Source organism: Squalius cephalus (assembly GCF_949319135.1).
Source record: "Squalius cephalus genome assembly, chromosome: 21".
NCBI classification, from domain to species: Eukaryota; Metazoa; Chordata; class Actinopteri; order Cypriniformes; family Leuciscidae; genus Squalius; species Squalius cephalus.
The window spans coordinates 15,257,748-15,278,672 of NC_137142.1; the positions used below are offsets into that span (position 1 = coordinate 15,257,748).

A 20,925-nucleotide genomic window follows, 5' to 3' on the forward strand; every position below is an offset into this window, starting at 1 on the left:
ACATATGATTTTGGTAAACCATAGTATGCAACAAAGTCTGAAACATTAATCCCAAAAGTTTACAAGAATACAAAGGCCAAACCACATAAAAGGAAAATCATGAGATGGGAAAATTAGATGCATGTTTAGATATTTCTCAAGTGGTTATATATAGAATATATAGGATTAATATGGTTTATTTAAAATCCTCAGCAAGAATTAAGTGAGCGTCACAGCCCTCTGCAAATTCCTTTTTGTTGTCGTAAAACTCTTATCAGTCTCAATGTGTCCAGTAACAGGACACCACGTTCTGCCAGTGTGTTAGCTTCACTTGTGATGTTAGTTTTGGGGGAAGTTTCACAGGCCTTTGTTGGGAGAGTGAGTTTGCTGGATTATTGATTAAATATAATGCATAATTTGTGTGTGTCTGATTGGTCCAGATGCTACAAATCATAAGAAAGAATGCAAAAGTCTTTTGGGCTCCACTAAAGTATTTCACACACTTTCTCATTGTCCTTATTTTCTTCTCTTAGATGTTAGAGAAAGGTTCAGAGACTCTGCAGACTGATGTTCATGAAATGCTAGAAGCGTCAAAAGATCTGATTGAACAGGTGGATGATGAAGATGCCGTTTTCATCAGATCAGAATGTCGTTTGTTAACACGAGGTTACCTGCAGTTAGAACAGACTCTGAAAGGACGAATTGAACACATGCAGGTAAGACTCATATACATTAACATCCGTGTTTTAATGACCCTGGAAGTGTTTAAAGAATAGTTCACGTTGTTCCAAACCCATCTCCTCTTATTTTTTCCACTGAACACAAAATTTGCATTGATTATCGTGATCAAAAACACCATAATAGCGGCATTAAATGACCAGAATAGTAGTCTGTCTTCTGAAGCCATAAAGATGACTGTTACTGTTCCTTCAATTCAAAATATATGTGTGTGTCCAGGAGGATCTTGAGCAATTTCAGGAATTTGAAAGGTTATACCAGTCCCTCGAAACACAATTACAACAGTGGGAAAGCAAGCAAAGGATGGACAGCGAACACACAGACATATCTCAGGTGATAAACTCTCAAATGCATAACTCAATAACATCCTTTTATTGAAGAAGACATCCCCAGTATTGAGGGTTTCTGTGTTTCCTCGTCTACAGTTGGGTCTGATGGAGATCAGTTCTCTCTCTCCTGATCTGGATCTACTAAACACACTCAGCTACAGGCTGACCCTCAGTGACGCCGTGACACAGAAGCTACAGCACCTCAACAGGAAGTGGGCACAGGCCTCGGCACATGCTCAGGAGAAGTGCAGGTGAGACTAAGTGTTGGGAAAATTACTTTTAAAAGTAATGCATTACAATATTGCATTACTCCCTTAAAAAAGTAGCTAATTGCATTACTTAGTTACTTTTATGGAAAGTAATGTTACGTTACTTTTTCTTACCTGGGCTGGCCTTGCTTGTTTGTTTTTTAATAACAAATAAAGCCCAAATAAAAAAGCCCTTTCACACCAAAAGTGAAACGAATAAGCCTCGGGCTGAAGGAAATGCAAATTCATGCGTGTACAGTAGAGGGAGCAGCTCAAACAAACCTTTCAGCTGTGCTGCAAATCTAGATTGCAGAAGAAAGTTCAACACTCTTAATTCATCAATAATAATAAAAAAAATGTTTTTTTGCTTATTAGTATGGTTTCATTTGATCATGGAAGGTCAGCAGCAAAGACATGGGTTAATAAAGTGAGATTAAATACATAAAGTGCACTTGAATTATTTAACATAGAATATTACTCAAACCTGCAATAATTAAATGAGTTTGTATTACACTGTTTTTATTCATTTTGAGGAATACTAAATCTGTATTTGTGAGATGAGTAAATGTATGGTCACATTTAGTTTAGAACTACATGTTCACACAGCGCACGCAACGCCTCTGCACTTACTCCCGATTTCTCTCAACATGGGGACAGAAGAGGTGTCTGTCTATAAATGGGAAAACAAGTGACTCATATATTTTTATGTAGGTTTAAAAGTAATGCATTACTTTACTCATTAGTTGGAATAAATAATATGATCTCCTAACTCGCGTTACTTGTAATGCATTAGCCCCAACACTGAGACTAATACCTTGCTAGTATCAGGTCCAATATACAAAGTATTGCGTGTTTACTATGTGTTAATATGTGTATATTATGTGTGTTTAGTGAGTTGCAGGCAGCCTCTCTCCATCACCAGAGCTTTGAGCAGAGATGTGAGAGCTGGCTGGCTTTCCTACAGCGCATGGAGGACAGTTTAGCTGTAGAAATTGCATCAACTTACCCTGGACTAAGAGAACAGCAATGCACGCACCAGGTACAACAATCACACACTTAAATGCTGCTCATATGGATCATAGATAATCCGATTAACGTATTAAAATAGATCTTTTTCTCTCCTTCTCTTCTAGTGTTTTCAGGCTGAGTTGTCTTTAGGCCATCAGATCCTTCACTCTGTGATCAGTGAATCTCTCCTCCTGTTGCAAAAGGGAGATGTGGAGGACAGGTGACGATTCTCTGCATGTTTCTGTGCATTGTTTAATATGATCTTGTATTGCTTTTTGAGCTCTGCTTGTGAAAAACACTACCGTTCAAAAGTTTGGGGTCAGTAAGAATTTTTTTAAAGAAATTAATTGAATTAATGAATACTTTTTAGTTCAGCAAGGATGCATTAAATTGATCAAAAAGTCATAGTAAAAACATGTATTAGAAAATATTACATAAGATTTTTTGTATATTTTTATCAGCATTGATAATATAAGCAAGATTTATTGTGCACCAAATGACTGGAGTAATGATGCTGAAAATGTAGCTATTAAAGGAATAAATGACATTTGAAATATATTATAATAGAAAATGTTTGATGTTTTGAAATAATACATTTGAAAATATCTTACAATATTCCTGTTTTTGACTCCAAACTTTTCAATGGTAGTGTAATATTGTATTTTATAATTTCATCATAATCACATTTAAAAAAATGACCTGCTCTCATATATACTCACAGTGATTACTTGTAAGTTATTTTTAAGTAACCACCCTGCGTGTGCCCTCAGGAGCGACTTCCTGTTAAAACTGGCCCAGCTGAGAGAGCACTGGCAGGGGGCGGTGCAGAGAGCGGCTCAACGGCGTGCTCTAGTGGAAGGGCTCATACAGCAATGGCACCTTTATACACACACAATGCACAAACTCCGCAAACTTCTCACACTCACACACACACTCCTGTCACCTACCAGTCCCACGCAGTGTAGCGTCCTGCAGCTGCGCCTCTTGCTGGATGATCTGAAGGTAACAAGATGATTTTTAAATATCACTATCATCAATGATGAAGACAAAGTTTTAAAAAACAGCAATTTTGTGAAATATTACAATTAAAAATAACTTTTTCTATGTTATGTAGACAATAACATATGTTTCTATCCATTTTTATCCATTTAAAAATTTGCAGTTATCTCTTCTGGTAATAATTCTCAAAAACTTGATTATTGAAATATTTCTTATTCATTTTACATCATAGCTTTTCTTGTTTGTTATTGTTTTTTTTTTTAATGAATTGGTTTATTCTCTATACTTTAATGATGTACTGAAACCTTAGCTTGCAATTGGCAGTAACAAAAGATTCAGTTTGTTTTTTATTTTTCACCCTCTCTCTCTTTTTTTATCTCCCCCTTCACTCTCTCCCTCCTCTCTCTCTCTCTCTCTCTCTCTCTGTCCCTGTGTAAAGCGAACAGAGCTGTTGTTTCAAAGGTCGATCTCTGCGTATCTGTGTGTGATGGAGGTGGGCAGGCAGCTGTTCTCAGTGAGTGACACGCAGACGCAGATGCAGCTGCAGACAGACCTGGCTGCTCTGCAGGAGGACTGGGAGCAATGCCAGTGCATGCTGGGAAAAAGAAAAACCCTCACGTCTGACATCATAAAGGTAAGATGGTTTGATTAGGTGTGAAATGGGACCTTTGAATGAGCTAACTCTTGTGTTTTATTGCTTAGCTCTATATACATACTGTTGCTACTCATTTATCCTTATCCTTATTTTGAAGGTCAAAGGTCACATGGGAAATCCATAAAGCCAAGTTGAGTGGGTTTGTGTGATCAGACTTGATTCCAGAACAGGGTTCTTATGATCATGGAAATCTGGTAATATTAGGGAATTTTAAAATTGTAACTTCCAAACCAGGGAAAGTAATTGTTAAAAAGTAATTGAAAAGTCCTTATTCTGTATATACAATATACATATATTTAAATTAGTTTGATGCTTAGCTGTGACATATTTTATCATCTTGAAATGTATCTTTGTTAGTGGAATCATTATCCTTATCTAGTAATCACAAACAAACAGAAAAGTTTTTTCTAGATTCCAGATATCATATCTGCATATCAGCATTTATGAGGGTAAAGTTTATACAACAAAACAGCTCCAGCAAAGTGAAACCCGCCCTTGGAGTTTTTATGATTTGATTTAGATGGAAATAGCAGGTCATGGATTGTCACCCTGATGAACACCTGCTCAAAGCCTGTTAACTGTCCATCCCTTTATGGACAAAAAGTGTTTCACTTCACCAGGAATAAACTCCGCCATTACATGCTCCCATTCCAGAAAGTTACAGGACAACACGAAATGTTGGATTGTGTGTAGAAAAAGGTGATGCTGTATTATGTATTATGTTGGTTTTGTGCAGGAACGAGTCCAGCTGAGTTTGACCTACATTCCCTTTGATTCCACAGCTGGACTAATCCAGATCAGACATTTACAAACACACACACACACACACACACACACACACACACACACACACACACACACACACACACACACACACACACACACACACACACACACACACACACACACACACACACACACACACACACAGACACACAGACAGACAGAAACACACACACAAGCACATTCATTTTAATATCAGTATTCCTGACCTGAAAAGTCTTTATGCATGTCATGCAGGTCAATAAGTCATAACATGTTTATCCACCCATCCACCCATCCACCCATCCACCCATCTATCTATCTATCTATCTATCTATCTATCTATCTATCTATCTATCTATCTATCTATCTATCTATCTATCTATCATCTGTCTGTCTGTTGCTATCTGTCTGTTCCTCATCTATTTTTGACCTTGATTGTAGTTCAGATAATATGAAGACATAGAAGATAGAAAACATAATCAGTGTATGTGTGTGTGTTCATGAATACATTCACTTGTCATGTGCTCAAGGGTTTACAGTAAAGCCTGTCTAGGGATTTACAGCTCTCCCTGCCTTTCTGTCTCTTTCTCACAGTGCATAGTCTGTCTTAATTTCTCATTCATCACCTTATATCGTGTGTGTGTGTGTGTGTGTGTGTGTGTGTGTGTGTGTGTGTGTGTGTGTGTGTGTGTGTGTGTGTGTGTGTGTGTGTGTGTGTGTGTGTGTGTGTGTGTGTGTGTGTGTGTGTGTGTGTGTGTGTGTGTGTTTGTGCGTGTATGTATGGTGTTTTCATTGCCCTTTAGTGTTGGCTTAACTTCTCATTTGTATCTGATCTGAGACATTGGTCTGATGTAGTGCACACTGACCTACCACAGTGGATATCTGGACACCTGTGCATATGTTTGTGTGTACAGTTCTACCTTCACATATCCATAAGCTTTCACTGTTTTCTCTGCATTATTTTTGGCTTTCCCTGACTGATAAGCACTCTGGTCAAGCCCATACCAAAACAAAGAGGCTTACAGATACAATATTAAATCAAGAACATGTCAGAGTGTTAAAGCAGCCTTTATTGCATATGTTTTTTATTTTTTTATTTTACAGAAGTGGGAGACCTGTGAGACCAGACTAGCAGATCAGGCCCAGCGCCTGGATGAGCTACGAGCCAGACTAAAGCAGTCGATCCCAGATCAGCAAGAGGAGATGGAAGAAGAAAGCCTCCTCGTGAAGGTACACTAACTCCAAGAAGAGAACTGCACTGTAATGATCTTAATTTTAATAGTAAAAGTCTAAAAATGCTCGGGTAAAAACCTGTTAATTGGCTAAAAGTAAATTCCCTTACTGTATAAGGTGAAAAATCGAACCGGACATTTTTATCTTGACATAAAATACTGTTAAATTATTTAAAAAAAATGTTGTGGAAGTGAGAAAGAACAAGTCATGTTATAATTGACAGTGGAAAAACCATAATGGACCTTCCCATAATTTCCTGTGTGACAGCACACATTTGATTGTTTTTCATTGAAATAACTGTTTCTTAGTTTTATTTTATTTTAATGTGTCCTTGTTACAGTGTAATTATAAATTTAAGTACCATGTAATATTAATTAACTACGTGTACTTACAATAGGGTTAGAATTAGGTTTGTCGTAGGGTTAGTTGCATGTAATTATGCATAAATTATAGTTATTACTATAGTAACTACATGTAACGTGTAACAAGGACACTGTAAAATAGTGTTACCGTTTTTTTCTTATCAGTTATGAACACTGGGTTGTCTTACATCATATACTTAAATGTATGTTTATTAAATTAATTTAGTGTTATGTTTGTTACCTCAATGGTGTTTTATATTTGTGTGCATGACACTGCATGTACGTCCTATACAATATTGTATTTACCTCAGCTTGTGGAAAAGCTACTTGTGATGAACTTTGATTCATCGTGGCTTTCTCTTTATTTATTTTTGTGGTTGTCAGTATATTACAAATGTACATCATTTTGTCTATAAAAGAGCAATATAATCATAATAAAATACTGATAAATACTGTAATAAAAACACACTTCAACAGTTACCTATGGTCACAGTTAGCAGTTAGCCTGTGCTAAAAAAATCCCACATAACAGCTTTTGTTTGTGTTGCATGACACTTTGGATTTCCCTTCCTCCCTGCTATAGGCTTATTCAGCTGTGATCCTCCTCGCTCTCTCTCTCTCTCTCCTCTGCCCTCCCCCTTTGTCCTGTGGGCTTTAATCTTGTTGGGCCAGAGGGTGAGAGAGAGACTGCGTGAGTCAGAACTGGGACTTGTGGCAGTGTGTGTGTGTGACGGTGGTGTGTTATGTTATGCAGGAGGTTCAGGATTGTTTAGAGGACTGGGCCGTCAGTCTTTCCGAGCTCAGCACCATGAAGACGGACCTGTCCCAGTACATCCTTACTGATGACGTCCTCCTCCTGCAGGAGCAAGTGGACCATCTGCACTGTCAGTGGGAAGATCTCTGCCTCAAGGTAAGACACACAAACATGTTTACCTAGCAAACATACCCCATAGACTTTTGTATATTATACCATACAACTATATATACAGTATCTTTGAGAAGGTCCCCATCTGTCCTCAAAAGGAGGTTTTGTCAGATGTAGCAAACTTCTAGTGACTATTTTATCGCAAAAGTATAGCTAAGTAAACCCATGCACAGTTATTTTGCATAGTTATTTTGAATACTATTTTTGTACACTTTCATTTAGAGATGGAGGAAACAGAGCAAATATAAAGCCTACAGGAATCTTGTGACTAAACATTGACTGCTGTTTGTAACTCATTGAACTGACTGGTAAATCTTGTCGTGTGTGTTGTTAAAGGAAATATTTAACAGTAAAATAGGTTGAATGAATCTGTACTATTTGTATGTAGTTTTGAGGTGAAAAAGTTAAAATACTTAGCATGTTTACCTAGTTATCTAAATGAAGACATGCATTTTATTGTTGTTTTCTAAAGTTAATTATAATTATTATTTGATTTGATTCATTCAGTCAGTCATTCATTCATTTATTAAACATTTTACCTTTGAGAACATCCTGGATATTCTCAAAGGGATGTTTTGTCATATTTAACTTTTGGAGACAGTTTTGTCCCAACTACTGCTAAGTAAACCTACACACACAGACAACATGCTCAATGGAATTCCAGCTATTTTAAATACAATGTTAGCACACCATCAATACCCAAGAAACAGATGTGAAGATTTGTTTTAATGTTTTTTAATCAGTGCTCATTGATTCAGCTGGAGTCATTGTTCCTGTGAAGTTTATTGATGTATGATGTTCTGTTGTCTATGATCCATATATTGATTTACTTTCTGAACCTGTGCCTCACTCCCATGAGGTCTCGCTGCTGTTGAATATGGGGCTGGATCAGTCAGCTGGAGTCTCCTGGGGTCATGTTTTGGGGTGGGTATGGGTCTTGGACACTGGAAGGAGAGAGCAGATGGTAGAGAGTGAAGGGGACAGAGAAAAGACACAGAGAAGTGAATAGAAACAGGAGTCTGTGGCTCTTTGTTTTGGAAATCACCCCCAGTGTGTGTCTGTCACACGCCGGAGTGTGAGTGTGTGTCTGTAGGGGGTGGTTGTTGTGGAGGTGTTGCCTGGTAACAGTGAAGTCCACAGCTGTTGAGTTAGTTTGGATTTTAAAACTTTCTAGTGACAAGGTTCATAGAGATGTTTTGGCTAGAGATCTGATTCTTTGAACACAAATACACGGGTCCTCTGTGACTGGAATACCCTGTAAACTTTAAGAGTATTCATGTTTTTACTTTCCACATTAACCTGTGTGTTTTAAATGAAATGTAGTCTCTAATTTATTAATATAAACCTGTAAACATACAGTATATTTTTAGATCACTTACTTTTAAAGTTAAATGAATGAATTAATTAATTAAATGAAAAGGAAAATTAATAACTAATTTCTTCTAGAACTAATGAATAAATATATTAATTAATTAATTAATTTATAGGGTGTGTCTCACAAAACCTGTTTAGATCCCATTTGGTCCAGAAATCAAAATAAATTTGATTTAGCATTAAAAAATAAAATAATTAAATAAAATAAATGTTCAATAAAAAAAAAAAAAAAAAAAAAAAAAATATATATATATATATATATATATATATATATATATATATATATATATATATATATCTTTTTTTTTTTTTTTTTTTTTTTTTTTGAATTCACATAATTTTCATGATAATTTTTCCCAGAAATACTTTCTCAACATGTTTTTATTTTGAGGGTTGTTGTTTATTTGTTTGTTTTCTCATTGCTGAGATTACTATGATAATTTTTCTGTATTACAGTAAAGACACCTGTAATACAATGTTTGTTTATTTATTTGATTTAAATCAGTATAAAAAGCAGTAAGAATACTTAATACAAAGTATTAATTCTACCATTTACATTTTTTCTAATTGCATTAGTGCTGAGAATTGTTTGTATTCTTAATTGAGTGCAAAAAACATCTGAAATAATTAAAAGTAAATTTTTATAAAGCTAAATATTAGTTCTTATTTATTTTTTTCATTTTGTTGTAAAATATATGACCTGCACATAATTTTGACAGGTTTTAGTCAGATTCCCATTCTGTGTGTGATGCTGTCATAGAGTATCTCTTATGTATTATCTCTCTCTCTCTCTCTCTCTCTCTCTCTCTCTCTCTCTCTCTCTCTCTCTCTCTCTCTCTCTCTCTGCCTCTCTGCAGGTGTCTCTGCGTAAGCAGGAGATTGCTGACCGGCTGAATGCCTGGATCATTTTCAATGAGAAGAATCGGGAGCTGTGTGAATGGCTGACACAGATGGAAAACAAGGTGGCGCACAGCGCCGAGCTCAGCATCGAGGAGATGGTGGAGAAACTCAAGAAGGTGAGGCAAAAGTCTTCCATCACCCAGCCCAAACCGCCTCAGATACACGGTACTCTCTGCTCTAGCATTACACTGTATTTTGCTAAACCTAAATGGAAGAGCAGACATTCCACATTTATTTACTTTGATTGCTTCCTTTCCTATTTAGTCTAATGTAAGCAAGCAAACAAACTGTATGGCAGTAAATAAACTCATTCCTCGCCCCCTTTCACACAAATACTCACTCTACAGGACTGCATGGAGGAGATCAACCTCTTCAGTGAGAATAAGACGCATCTGAAACAGCTGGGAGAACAACTCATCACTGCTAGCAACAAGACCAAAGAGACAGAAATAAATGACAAGATCAAGGACATCAACGACCGCTGGCAGCATCTGTTTGATCACATCGAGGCCAGGTGAGACCTTAGAGTAACCCTGAGCATGGTCATGGTTAAATACACTAAATCAAGGCTAGAATGTGACCATAAAATGGTCAAACATCAGTAACTTTGCTGGATTTTTAGGTTTGGGTCATGTGATATGAACTGCTTGTATAGAACTTTCTCAGATATATCCAAGACAACACAGAGACGAATGTGGACATTAATCTGACATTGATCCGATTAATTTCAGTCACACTTTATTTAACAGACACGAAGCGTAAACATCAGCACAGTGAACGTGTGTGTGGCGTCCAGATGGGCGGGATCAGGGAAGAGTGTGTGGAGGGGGCTGGTTTATCCCGCACTCCGTTTGATTGACAGTTCTTTGATTAGACAGATGGTGGCTGTAACTTCGTCACATTGATGGCCAGCTTGTTGACCGCTTGTTGACCACTTGTTGACCACTTGTCTCCAAGTCTGCCTTTCTTTTTCGCAATTTCTCAGGTCTTTAGTTCTGGATCTCTGAGATCATCATAAAGTGCATTCAACGCATCTATATGTATTTATGTTAAATTGTATGCAATATACACCAAACTGACTGACGTATATATCATGTTCCATATTACTTACAGAGGTTGAGATTAGACCATATCTGCCTTTCAGCTACACTCTTAATAATAAAGGCAATGCCATGGAAACAATGCCATAGAAGAAAAATTTTTGGTTCCCCAAAGAGCCTTTCAGTAAACTTTGCTGGATTTTTAGGTTTGGGTCATGTGATGTGAACTGCTTGTATAGAACTTTCTAAGATATATCCGAGACAACAGAGAGACGAATGTAATTACAATGTAATTGTGTCAGTTCTTAAAAGAACCATTATTTTAAAGAACATTTTGGTAGCACTTTATTTTACAATCCTCTTCCCCATGGCATGTACAGATTATGTACTCATTATAGTATTTACAATAACTGGGTAATAACTAGGTACTAACCCTGAACCTACCCCTAAACCTAACCTTAACCTTTGTAGTTAACTTATACTACTCAGTACTTTCTTAGGTAAGCAGATCATCTGGTGGAATGTCATTTAATGTAGTTGTGTTGCTTAGCCTCTTAAGAGAGGAAGGAGGAGGTTAAAAGGGAAAGGAGTTTGTTACCGGTTGAACCCTTTAACTGCAGCTCCCTCTTGCCTCGTAACAACAGATAAATTCACCTGTAGAGCTCTAGATCTTCACATGAGCAGTCGAGCAAAAATCTCTGCATTCACATTGACAGTGATTAAAACTGCACGTAGCTGGCTCTCAAAAACCAGCGTCATTATTACGTTTTTCTCTGCTTTGCAAACAGGCTGGCAGACAAATTATACCTTGCTTCAGACAGGCATATCATAGTTCCAAGCTGAGCAGAGTTCTGAGTGTCTATAAGCGATTTGAATGTTAGCTCTGGCTCTTTGCCACTAATGTCAAGGTTTTAGAGCTAAAACTGGCTTTGCAGGTGCAAGTAGACAGACACTAAAGCTTTGTGGATCAGTAGGTAACCAGGCACGAGACCAGCCTGTCTGTCGGCTCTCCTTGAGCTGCAGCTTTACGCCTGTCAATATTCCTTCCCATCAACCACTGAGACTCCATGAGCACAAGTCAAACAAAAAAACATGCATTATTAGGATGATATAAGTTCACCCTGTCAGGGTTTATTTTGTGACTATTGAGGACTGACTGTCCTTTGGTGAACTATTCCTTTAAATTCACTGTGTGTACATACAGAGTGTTTTAGTGACGGTCTGAGTGTGTATTGATAATTCCGTTGAAGTCATTTGTTTTCTCTGTGTCTGAGGTCAAAGTTCACAGGCGTGACTCCAGCGCGCTGGGCCTGTCTCAGCTGGTTGCTCTGTTTTCATTGTTACTACCGGTATTGAGTGATTTCAGACATTATTTTGAATCTGTTTTTAGACCATCTTAGGAGATATGTTAATATACTGAATGTACTACCATTTGTAGTATTTACTTTTTTTGTTGAAGAAATTCATATTTTGATTTAGATAGGATGCATTAACTTGATCAAATCTGTAAAGACATTTATAATGTAACAAAAGTTTTCTATTTCAAATAAATGCTGTTCTTTCTATTCATAATGTATCACGGTTTCCACAAAAATATTAAGCAGCACCACTATTTTCAACATTGATAATATTTCTTGAGCACTAAATCAGCATATTATAATAATTTCTGAAGGATCATGTGATACTAAAGACTGGACTAATGATGCTGAAAATTCAGCTTTTTCATCACAGGAATAAATTACATTTTAAAATAAATTAGAATAGAAAAATGTTATTTTAAATCGTAAATGGTGAGCATAAGAGACTCTTTTTTTTTTTTTAAGAAACCCAAACTTTTAAACAGCAGTGTATGATTTTGTGTGTCACTCACACAACTTGCAAATGGGAGTGTGCGATTGAGATGAGTCTCTAAGCAGGATTACAGAAGTTGACACTGACGCGTCCGACTCTTTTGTCACCTAAAATCACAGCAGAGTTCAACCTCACAGCATCTGCACACGGGGCAGCTGCCGTCTGCTAGCACGAGCCTTTGTGTCCACTCACCCTCCCATAAGTCTTCTGTCTCCACTTATTGTGTCTCTCAGCCAATCAGCATCAAAGCTCTGTCCTTCTGCTCTTCTGCTATTTGCTGAGTGATGGCAGCCATTATATTATTGAACTCTTGGTGTCTTGCAAAACTCGGCTCATCATTGTTGGACAAAGGGCCAACTTAGGTGTTATGTTGAAAACACCCCCGCTGAACAACACACACATAAACGATTTTGAAGAATCCCACTCTGGAAAGTTCATTAAAACTCTCTACTCACTGTTTTAAGGACCCATTATACTGCTTTGATAGATGCTGACCAAAGCGCTTGGATGAGGACATTTGTTTTCCAGTTTCCACTCAAAAGTTCAGACACCTGAGCTGAAACTGTTGCTAAGGCAGCAAATTTGTCTTAAGGTTGTTTTAGTGTGTGTGACAGCATTGCCTCTTTGTGTGTGTGTGGTTTTGTGTCTCTTCACAAAGAGTCCACATTTTAACATAAGCTTTATTCACCATGACTATCATCCTGAATGGGTATCAAATACTGACTAACCGTGAAGTGGGACGGTAGAATTAAACCCTTCAGAGGTTTGAAGTGTGCTCTGAATCTTCCCAACACCCGTGAATCGCCCTCTTCTAAAGACTGAAAGCAGCTCTATCTATGTGAGGCCCACCAACGTGGTTCGCTGTGGCCCAGATTTATCAACTCATTTGGCTGAACTGCTTTAAAGTTTGAACAATTACTGCAAATAATAATGTTAACTATTTTACATTTTTTGAAAAAATATGATTGGTGCTTGCCTGTTCAAAACGTGCCGCAAAGATGCCAGGAGTGTCCCAAATGATGCTCTATATACACTACATTTATAGTATGTACTCTTCTGCCTAGTGTTTGAATTTTATATGGTTATTTTGTTATCTAGTATCAGATTCTGACAACCTCTCTCCTTCTGATAAGTAAGGAAAGATTTGACAGTTGAGTGCATAAACTAACGTATTTAAACTTTTTCCCAATTAAACAAGTGGTTTATACAACAAAATGGCATAAAATAGTGCATAAGTACGCAAATTGGGACACAGCTTTTGTGTTGCTATGCAGTTGCTAAGGTGCTCTGAGTGTTTGTTGTGTGTTTGCTAGCTAGAGTGTTCTGTGTGTGTGTGTGTTAAAGGTACAGATGTGTTGTTTTAGGTTATATGCAATTGTGTATTATTTGTTATTTGCTTCTGATCATTCGTGAAGTTCTCCCACCTGTTGTTTAGAGAAACAGCGCAGTGATTTTCTGGGATTGATAATCTGTTCAGGTTAGGTTTGGATTTAATTAGCTTTAGTCCATGGAACATAATCTCAGACCACAGAGGAATACAACACATCTATCTGTCTGTCTGTCCGTCTTCCTCTCTGTCTGTTTCTCAGTTCCTCATCTATTGTTGACCTGGATTGTAGTTCAGATAATATGAAGACATAGAAAACATAATCAGTGTATGTGTGTGTGTGTTCGTGAGTACATTCACTTGGACAGTTGGTTCATTTATACAACCAAAAAGTGTCTAAATACTGTTTGTCTAGAGTCTTTTTTTCTTTTCTTTTTTAAAGTGTGCTTTTGCTTTGAAACAAATGTGACATCACAGTTTTATAACATTTATCAAGCTAAACTACCACACACTGGCTTTAATACTGCTTTGATAAATAGTCTTTTTAATGCCTTGTTGATTTTGATCAGATTTTATAGATCTTAGTAGCTTCAATTGAAGAAATTGATGTGGACTGAGCGTCCTTACTATCCCCACTGTTACTGACATATCTCTTGACCATTCAGTGAGAAGTGGGGTGGGGGGTGAATATGAGTGCGGGACAGGAGGGTGGGAGCAATGTACATAGAAGCTCACGGTCTGTGAGAAGAGTGTGTGTGAGATCAGCCACTGCCATTCAGACAGACATGCTAACGCTAACACGAGAGAACCATGGAGCCTCACCGGTTTGTGAGTAAGTGTTTTCTGATTGCACACACACCACACGGATGGGTCTTATAATCATGCATTCATATGTGTGTGAGAGGGGGATGGGCAGTGCTTTTGTCAGTGTGTGTGTGTGCAGTACTAGCCTGAGTGCAAGACTGATCATAATCTGCTTTGCATGGAAACACACTTGTTTCTAGGCAGGACGTGCACGCTTCTGATGTGCTCATGGTGCATGGTGCATGCAAACAGATATGCACGGCGTGAAGAGCATGCATCTAGAATCATGCATTATGCATAGAATCAAGCATTACTAATAATGCATTGAAAATTAAATGCATTTTAGATTTATTTTTTATGTTTTTATTATTTTTAATCTCTTTTATATCATTATACATTTTCTAAGGCTTTCATGTTCATATTCATGTGCTATAGAGGACATCTTGTCTCATTTCCTCATTCAAGCTTATTTCAGTGTACCTTTTTACAACAAATATTTTGAGTGACTGCATGCATCTATTATTTTCTCATGACTTTGTGATAATGCGACTAGCACTTATGTATGTGACAGTAAGAATAAACCTTCTGATAAGAACAAACGCTCCAATGCAGTGCTGTCACGTGCAGTTGAGTTGTTGTGTGATGTCACTTCTTCCACATCAGCACTCCGGTTTGTTTTGGTCGGACCTCCATTGGAATGGTCACGTGACAGTGGAGGAATGTCCCCATCCTCATAGTCACATGACGTCACTTTTAGAGTAGAATTAACACTTGAGTGTTCTGGTGTGGTTTGAATAGAGTAGGACAGACGGACATGACATGGGTCACCTCACACTCAGACTGAGCTAAACGGCTTTTTTCCTGCATTGTTTCTTTGTGTATAACTCAGGTGATAGGCTAGATGTTTAGTGAATGACACTAGGTCAGGGAATGTTTACTTTTTATGTGAACTGTTACTCAAGCACCACAGAACAAAACTCATATACTAGATAAACATTTATATTAGATAAATGAATATACCAATGTCTTCTTGGTTTTTAGCAATAACCTATACGCTGATTTCACGCAGCCGTTATTTTGAAATCGAAAGCGAGGCTCCGGTGGGAAGAAAACCGGAAGTGTCGCCTTTAATCACAGGAGAGTCGTGAATGCGATGGCGTATTGTTGTGTTTAATGATGTTGTGTCAATTCTAAAACTGTACATACATTTCTTTTATACTTTAGACTATATACAGTGAAATTCATTTATAAATAAAATATTTTTTTTATATAATTCAGAAAGTAAAAAAAGAAGCAGGAATGAACTATATACATATCCTATATTGGATATTAACATCCAATAGTGTAAATCGCGGCAGCAACTTCAGGTTGGTAGTCCAAAGGCATTGTTGTTTATCTTTACTTCCGGGGTTTTTCCCACCGGAGCCTCACTTTCGATTTCAAAATGGCGGCTGCGTGAAATCAGCGTATAAGCCTTTAAAGAGCGACTGACGAGGTTGTTAAACAATATCATATGCTTTTGTTGAAGCCATCACTTATTTTTTTTAAATAATCGTGTTTAATCCCAGAATTGCTAGAAAAAACTACATTACCCATAATGCTGCAGAGAAATCTCCACCAATCAGGGAAACAGATATAGGTGTGTGTGTGTGTGTGTCTATATATATATATATATATATATTAGGGCTGGGAATCGATTAAAAAAAATTAACTAATTAATTGCACAATTTGCTGTAATTAATTGCAATTAATTGTGTTTCCCCCAAGCTTGTAATCATCAATATTTAAACTTAGAATCACCTAATTAAACAACACAGGGGAAAAAAAGGAACAGAAAATAGCCCTATATTAAAATATTAAACATCAATATATCAATATATTATTCTTTTTCAATAATCAATCAACATAATCAATTTAACAGATTATTATTATTATTATTATTTTACTAATTATCAAAACAAAATATAGTCCTACAAAGCTATTATTACCAGAGCATGTGATCAGAGCAGGTCATTTTACCATTGTTGCCCAGCATGACTATACCAGCTCAGCAAACAGAAGTCTACAGAGAAATTTCACGTTACTTGAGTGGACTTTACTTTTCCAGTGCTTGGTACATGATTGAAGCCTTTGGGCCGTTAACGACAGAGCCGCCGACACACACACACACACACGGAACGGAGAGCGCGCCGCTGCTGGGCCGTTAACGACAGAGCGCGCTGACACACACACACACACACACGCGCGCGGAGCACAGAGTATGGCAAGCCAAGAGGCTCAGAAATACGCCATAGATTAATCGCGTTTAAAGCCAAACGCCGTCAAATACGGCGTTTTAAACCGTATTGGACGCCGTAAAATACGCCGCTGTAATTACAAACGCCGTAAAAGACGCGCGAAATACGTCAATGACGCCGTATTTGACGGCGTTTTAGTGTGCATGGAAAGCGCCGCGTTTTACGCCGTTCATCTCGCCATATGACGCCGTAAAAAACGCCGTTTTGGTTGCACAGAGCGCGCGCTATTTTACGGCGTTTTGCTTATAGTATAATGAGACACGCCCACTGATTTCCACAGCCAGTAAGTTTGAACTGTTCTCTCCCAATCAATGATGAACTGACTCAGACCAGACGAATTCAGCACGGATCATTTAATCCAATTCTTATTCTCATGAGGAGTTATTAAACAAGGAAAAGAATCCAGGTCGTATTGTCTTAACTCATATTTCCATCTCAGTGCTGAATAACACACAATATTGATATAACCCATAGAATGCATATGAATTTGTGTGTTTTAAATAGGCCTATTTGAAAAAAAAAATAAAAAAACAAGACGAATGTATTTTTTGCTATTTCTAAAAAATGTGGCAGGTTTGTTGGTAGGTCTATAAGCTTCTCCTTCCAGAATTAAATAGTGTTCCGATTTTTGTAGGCTAATTAAATTCGTGTTTTATTCATATTACATTGATTATATATTCATTAAATAACATTGTTACATTTCGTTATATCCAATATATTTTTGTAAAATGAAGATTCAAATATTTTGCCCTTTCGATCGTCCAATTCATAGTGAAATAAACGACTTGGGGAAAAAAGTCAACCGTTTGTGGGTATAGAAGTTCAGTGAGTACAAAGCCGTTTTTAAAATACGAATTTTGAAATAATTTCCGTCATTTTAAAAGATAAAACATAAGGTGCAAGGGGAGCAAACTCAGCAAATGACAATAAATAAAATAATAATAATAATAATAATAATAATAAATAACATAGCCTAGTTAGCCTATTTCTGTCCTACATTTGAGTCATTATTCTTAAAAGAAATGTAAATTGTGCTTGCAACAATAGCTGTAGGTTAATTGGCCTGGATGAGTGTGATTGGCCTAATATTGTGTCCCAGACCGGCATTAAATAATTCGTGAATATTTGTAAAAATTCGTGGGTTGACAGAGTTGGAAAATTGACAGTTCAACTTCTGTTGATGTTTTGCCCAGGCAGGGTTAGTTAAGTAAAACTAAAACTATTAAAAACATTTAAATGCTAATCGAAATAAACCTGAAATAAAGGAAAATATAACTATTAGTTGAAACACTTAAACTAAACGGAAATGAGAAATGTTTTTATCAACAAACTGGATTCATTTCGGGGTTTTTTTTTCCCTGCCACCTTCAACCGACGCGATCTTCCATTCATTAAACGACAAGATTATGTTAAATTAAAATTAAACTAAATTAGAATGAACAAGTGACTGTGACCCATTAAAAATACCAAAAACATTTTTTTCCAGTGGTTTAGTTTTAGCCTGCATGTAAAATAGCAGCAACAGAATAGGGGGATTCATCGTCGTATTCACCTGTAGTGCTTTGAACGGAGAAAAAAACAGGATAACATCCATAACTCTATACTCTATCCATAATTCTGATACAATGTTTCTCAACTGGTTTTGTGACAGTGCTTCATTTGTAAAGTGGGAGGTCCCGGAGCACAGGGATCCGGCGACTCAAAACGGGGGTTGGAGGTAACGGAACAACAACAACAAAAAAATTATACACTGCCTAAGTAGCTTCTCTGCTGGGGCGGCGCCAGAGAATTTTTAACTCATGTGTTGAGGGGTGCTAGATCATTGACAGGGGGAGCTGCGCAAAACTTGGCCACTAAATATTTAATATTCAATTATTTTAATGATCACAATTAAAGTTTTATTAAATTGAACAAGCGCAACATTCAGCATTCAGCACAATCAAATATTCGACATAATATGTGTGCGTGCAACAAGCAAGATGTGCATTTGTCAACATAATAAATTGTGCATTTGTAAATCCGGTGATGCGTGCATTGATTGTTATTAATAAACTAGTGTTTTCTGACTGCAAAGTGTTGTCTAGTGTTGTCTGCTGCAAAGATAAAGTTGACGATCGCCATATTCGTAGTGAACGCGCCTAGAGAGAAATGCACATAATGGATTACATAATTAGAGAGTAGCCTTTTTCTTTTCTTTTTTAATTTTGAATTATTTCGTTTAAAGACATTTCAAGCGTTGTGTATTTGATGTATTTCTCATGTCTGTGTGAGGCATACACTGAGTTTCGTTAAGTTAGGATGAGATGCGCTCCAGTTAACGTGCAATGCAAGCGACCGCGCGGGCGCCTCCATGATTATATTGTCCGTTATATTTGCTTCTTATTCATTAATTGGTTGATGAAAAATTGATTAAAATTAAGATACAATTTATACAAAACGAAATTCACTTTAAAGAAAGGCTTTCTACAAAGCAAAACTTAATGAAGTGGTCAAAATCATGTCTGAACCACTCCATGTCTCATATTGCGCATCCTATCTTATTAGTGCTGTTCACTTTTCATAAATCAACATAAATGGAAAAAAATAACATTATAATATTTTAACAAATATGAAACTAAATGCGCTTATTTAATGGCTACAACAGTATAGTAGGCCTACAGACTCTCTATTTGTACAAATTGCTGCACATTCATTTAATTCTGAATTTTGCACACAAGTTGAAAGGCATTTGTTCAAATCACGTTTACGGATAATTGTGCGTGCATTTATTAATCATTATGATACTAAAATCATAACAAAGTGGGCTATGCTATGTACAAAAAAAATCAGATGAGCCCAGAACGCAATTACACGTTAAGTATTTTCCCCCCATAGAAAACCATTTATAAGAACGCTTAATGTGGCTTAATGCAGATTAGAATGTCCCCTTATTATGGCGAAATAACGAGATATTATGTCGATACTACTACTGCTGTGTCCACCATGGTCTCCACATTCTTTTTTTTTCCACAAACGATTTTTGCTTGTTTGGGATCTGGCCAGCGTATTCAAAAAAGTTAAGCAAACTTTGCTGTCTTTTTGATATTTTTCCCCTGGGTGAAACGATCGAGGCTAACAGCAATCTCAACTAGCACAACAAGCGGGCAAGTCATGTGTCACCCATGTTCACATGTTCCGGCGTGTTCTGGTTCAAATTAAGTGTGACACCCTTTTAAAATTAATTTTGCTTTATTGATTTGAATGTTCTTTAATATTTTCTTTCATTTCAGTTTATTATTTAGCTTGGATTATTTTAATACATATATTAATAATTCCTGGGGAGCATACGAACCGGATTACCACAAATGATCCGTGCTGAATTCGTCTGGTCTGACTCAGTTCATCATTGATTGGGAGAGAACTTACTGGCTGTGGAAATCAGTGGGCGTGTCTCATTATACTATAAGCAAAACGCCGTAAAATAGCGCGCGCTCTGTGCAACCAAAACGGCGTTTTTTACGGCGTCATATGGCGAGATGAACGGCGTAAAACGCGGCGCTTTCCATGCACACTAAAACGCCGTCAAATACGGCGTCATTGGCGTATTTCGCGCGTCTTTTACGGCGTTTGTAATTACAACGGCGTATTTTACGGCGTCCAATACGGTTTAAAACGCCGTATTTGACGGCGTTTGGCTTTAAACGCGATTAATCTATGGCGTATTTCTGAACCTCGTGGCTTGCCATACGCGCGGAGCACAGAGCGCGACGCACAGAGCGCGACGCACATACCAAGCGGAAAAGACCCGCTCATGAAAGCTGCGCGAGAATGAAACCTGATCGCCGAACACGGAGGGGCGGGACGGCATATTTCGGCCTTTTTAATAGCAGACGCAACAGGAAATCATTAAAACGAGGCAAAAAAAAAGGTGCTGCGTTAATTGCGTTATTTTTTTTTAAAGCGTTAAACATTTCAGATTAATCGCAAAGATTAACGCGTTAATTCCCCCAGCCCTAATATAATTTTTTATTTTTTTATCCTTTATATCAGGGGTGTCAAACTTCCTGGAGGGCCACTGTCCTGCAGAGTTTAGCTCCAACCAGCTCCAAAAA

The 20,925-nt window shown here is 37.3% G+C and overlaps 1 protein-coding gene across 2 annotated transcripts in view; it reads left to right on the top strand.

Moving 5' to 3' along the window:
- syne2b (spectrin repeat containing, nuclear envelope 2b) overlaps positions 1-20,925 on the top strand; it is a 122,506-nt gene that overhangs the window by 86,908 nt on the left and 14,673 nt on the right. For both annotated transcript variants that reach the window (XM_079856233.1, XM_079856232.1), the window contains 11 exons: positions 513-695; positions 937-1,050; positions 1,143-1,297; positions 2,186-2,333; positions 2,428-2,522; positions 3,073-3,304; positions 3,741-3,935; positions 5,826-5,951; positions 7,071-7,226; positions 9,473-9,631; positions 9,863-10,029. In XM_079856233.1, coding sequence (XP_079712359.1) covers positions 513-695; positions 937-1,050; positions 1,143-1,297; positions 2,186-2,333; positions 2,428-2,522; positions 3,073-3,304; positions 3,741-3,935; positions 5,826-5,951; positions 7,071-7,226; positions 9,473-9,631; positions 9,863-10,029 — 1,730 coding nt within the window. The remainder of the gene's footprint in view (positions 1-512; positions 696-936; positions 1,051-1,142; positions 1,298-2,185; positions 2,334-2,427; positions 2,523-3,072; positions 3,305-3,740; positions 3,936-5,825; positions 5,952-7,070; positions 7,227-9,472; positions 9,632-9,862; positions 10,030-20,925) is intronic.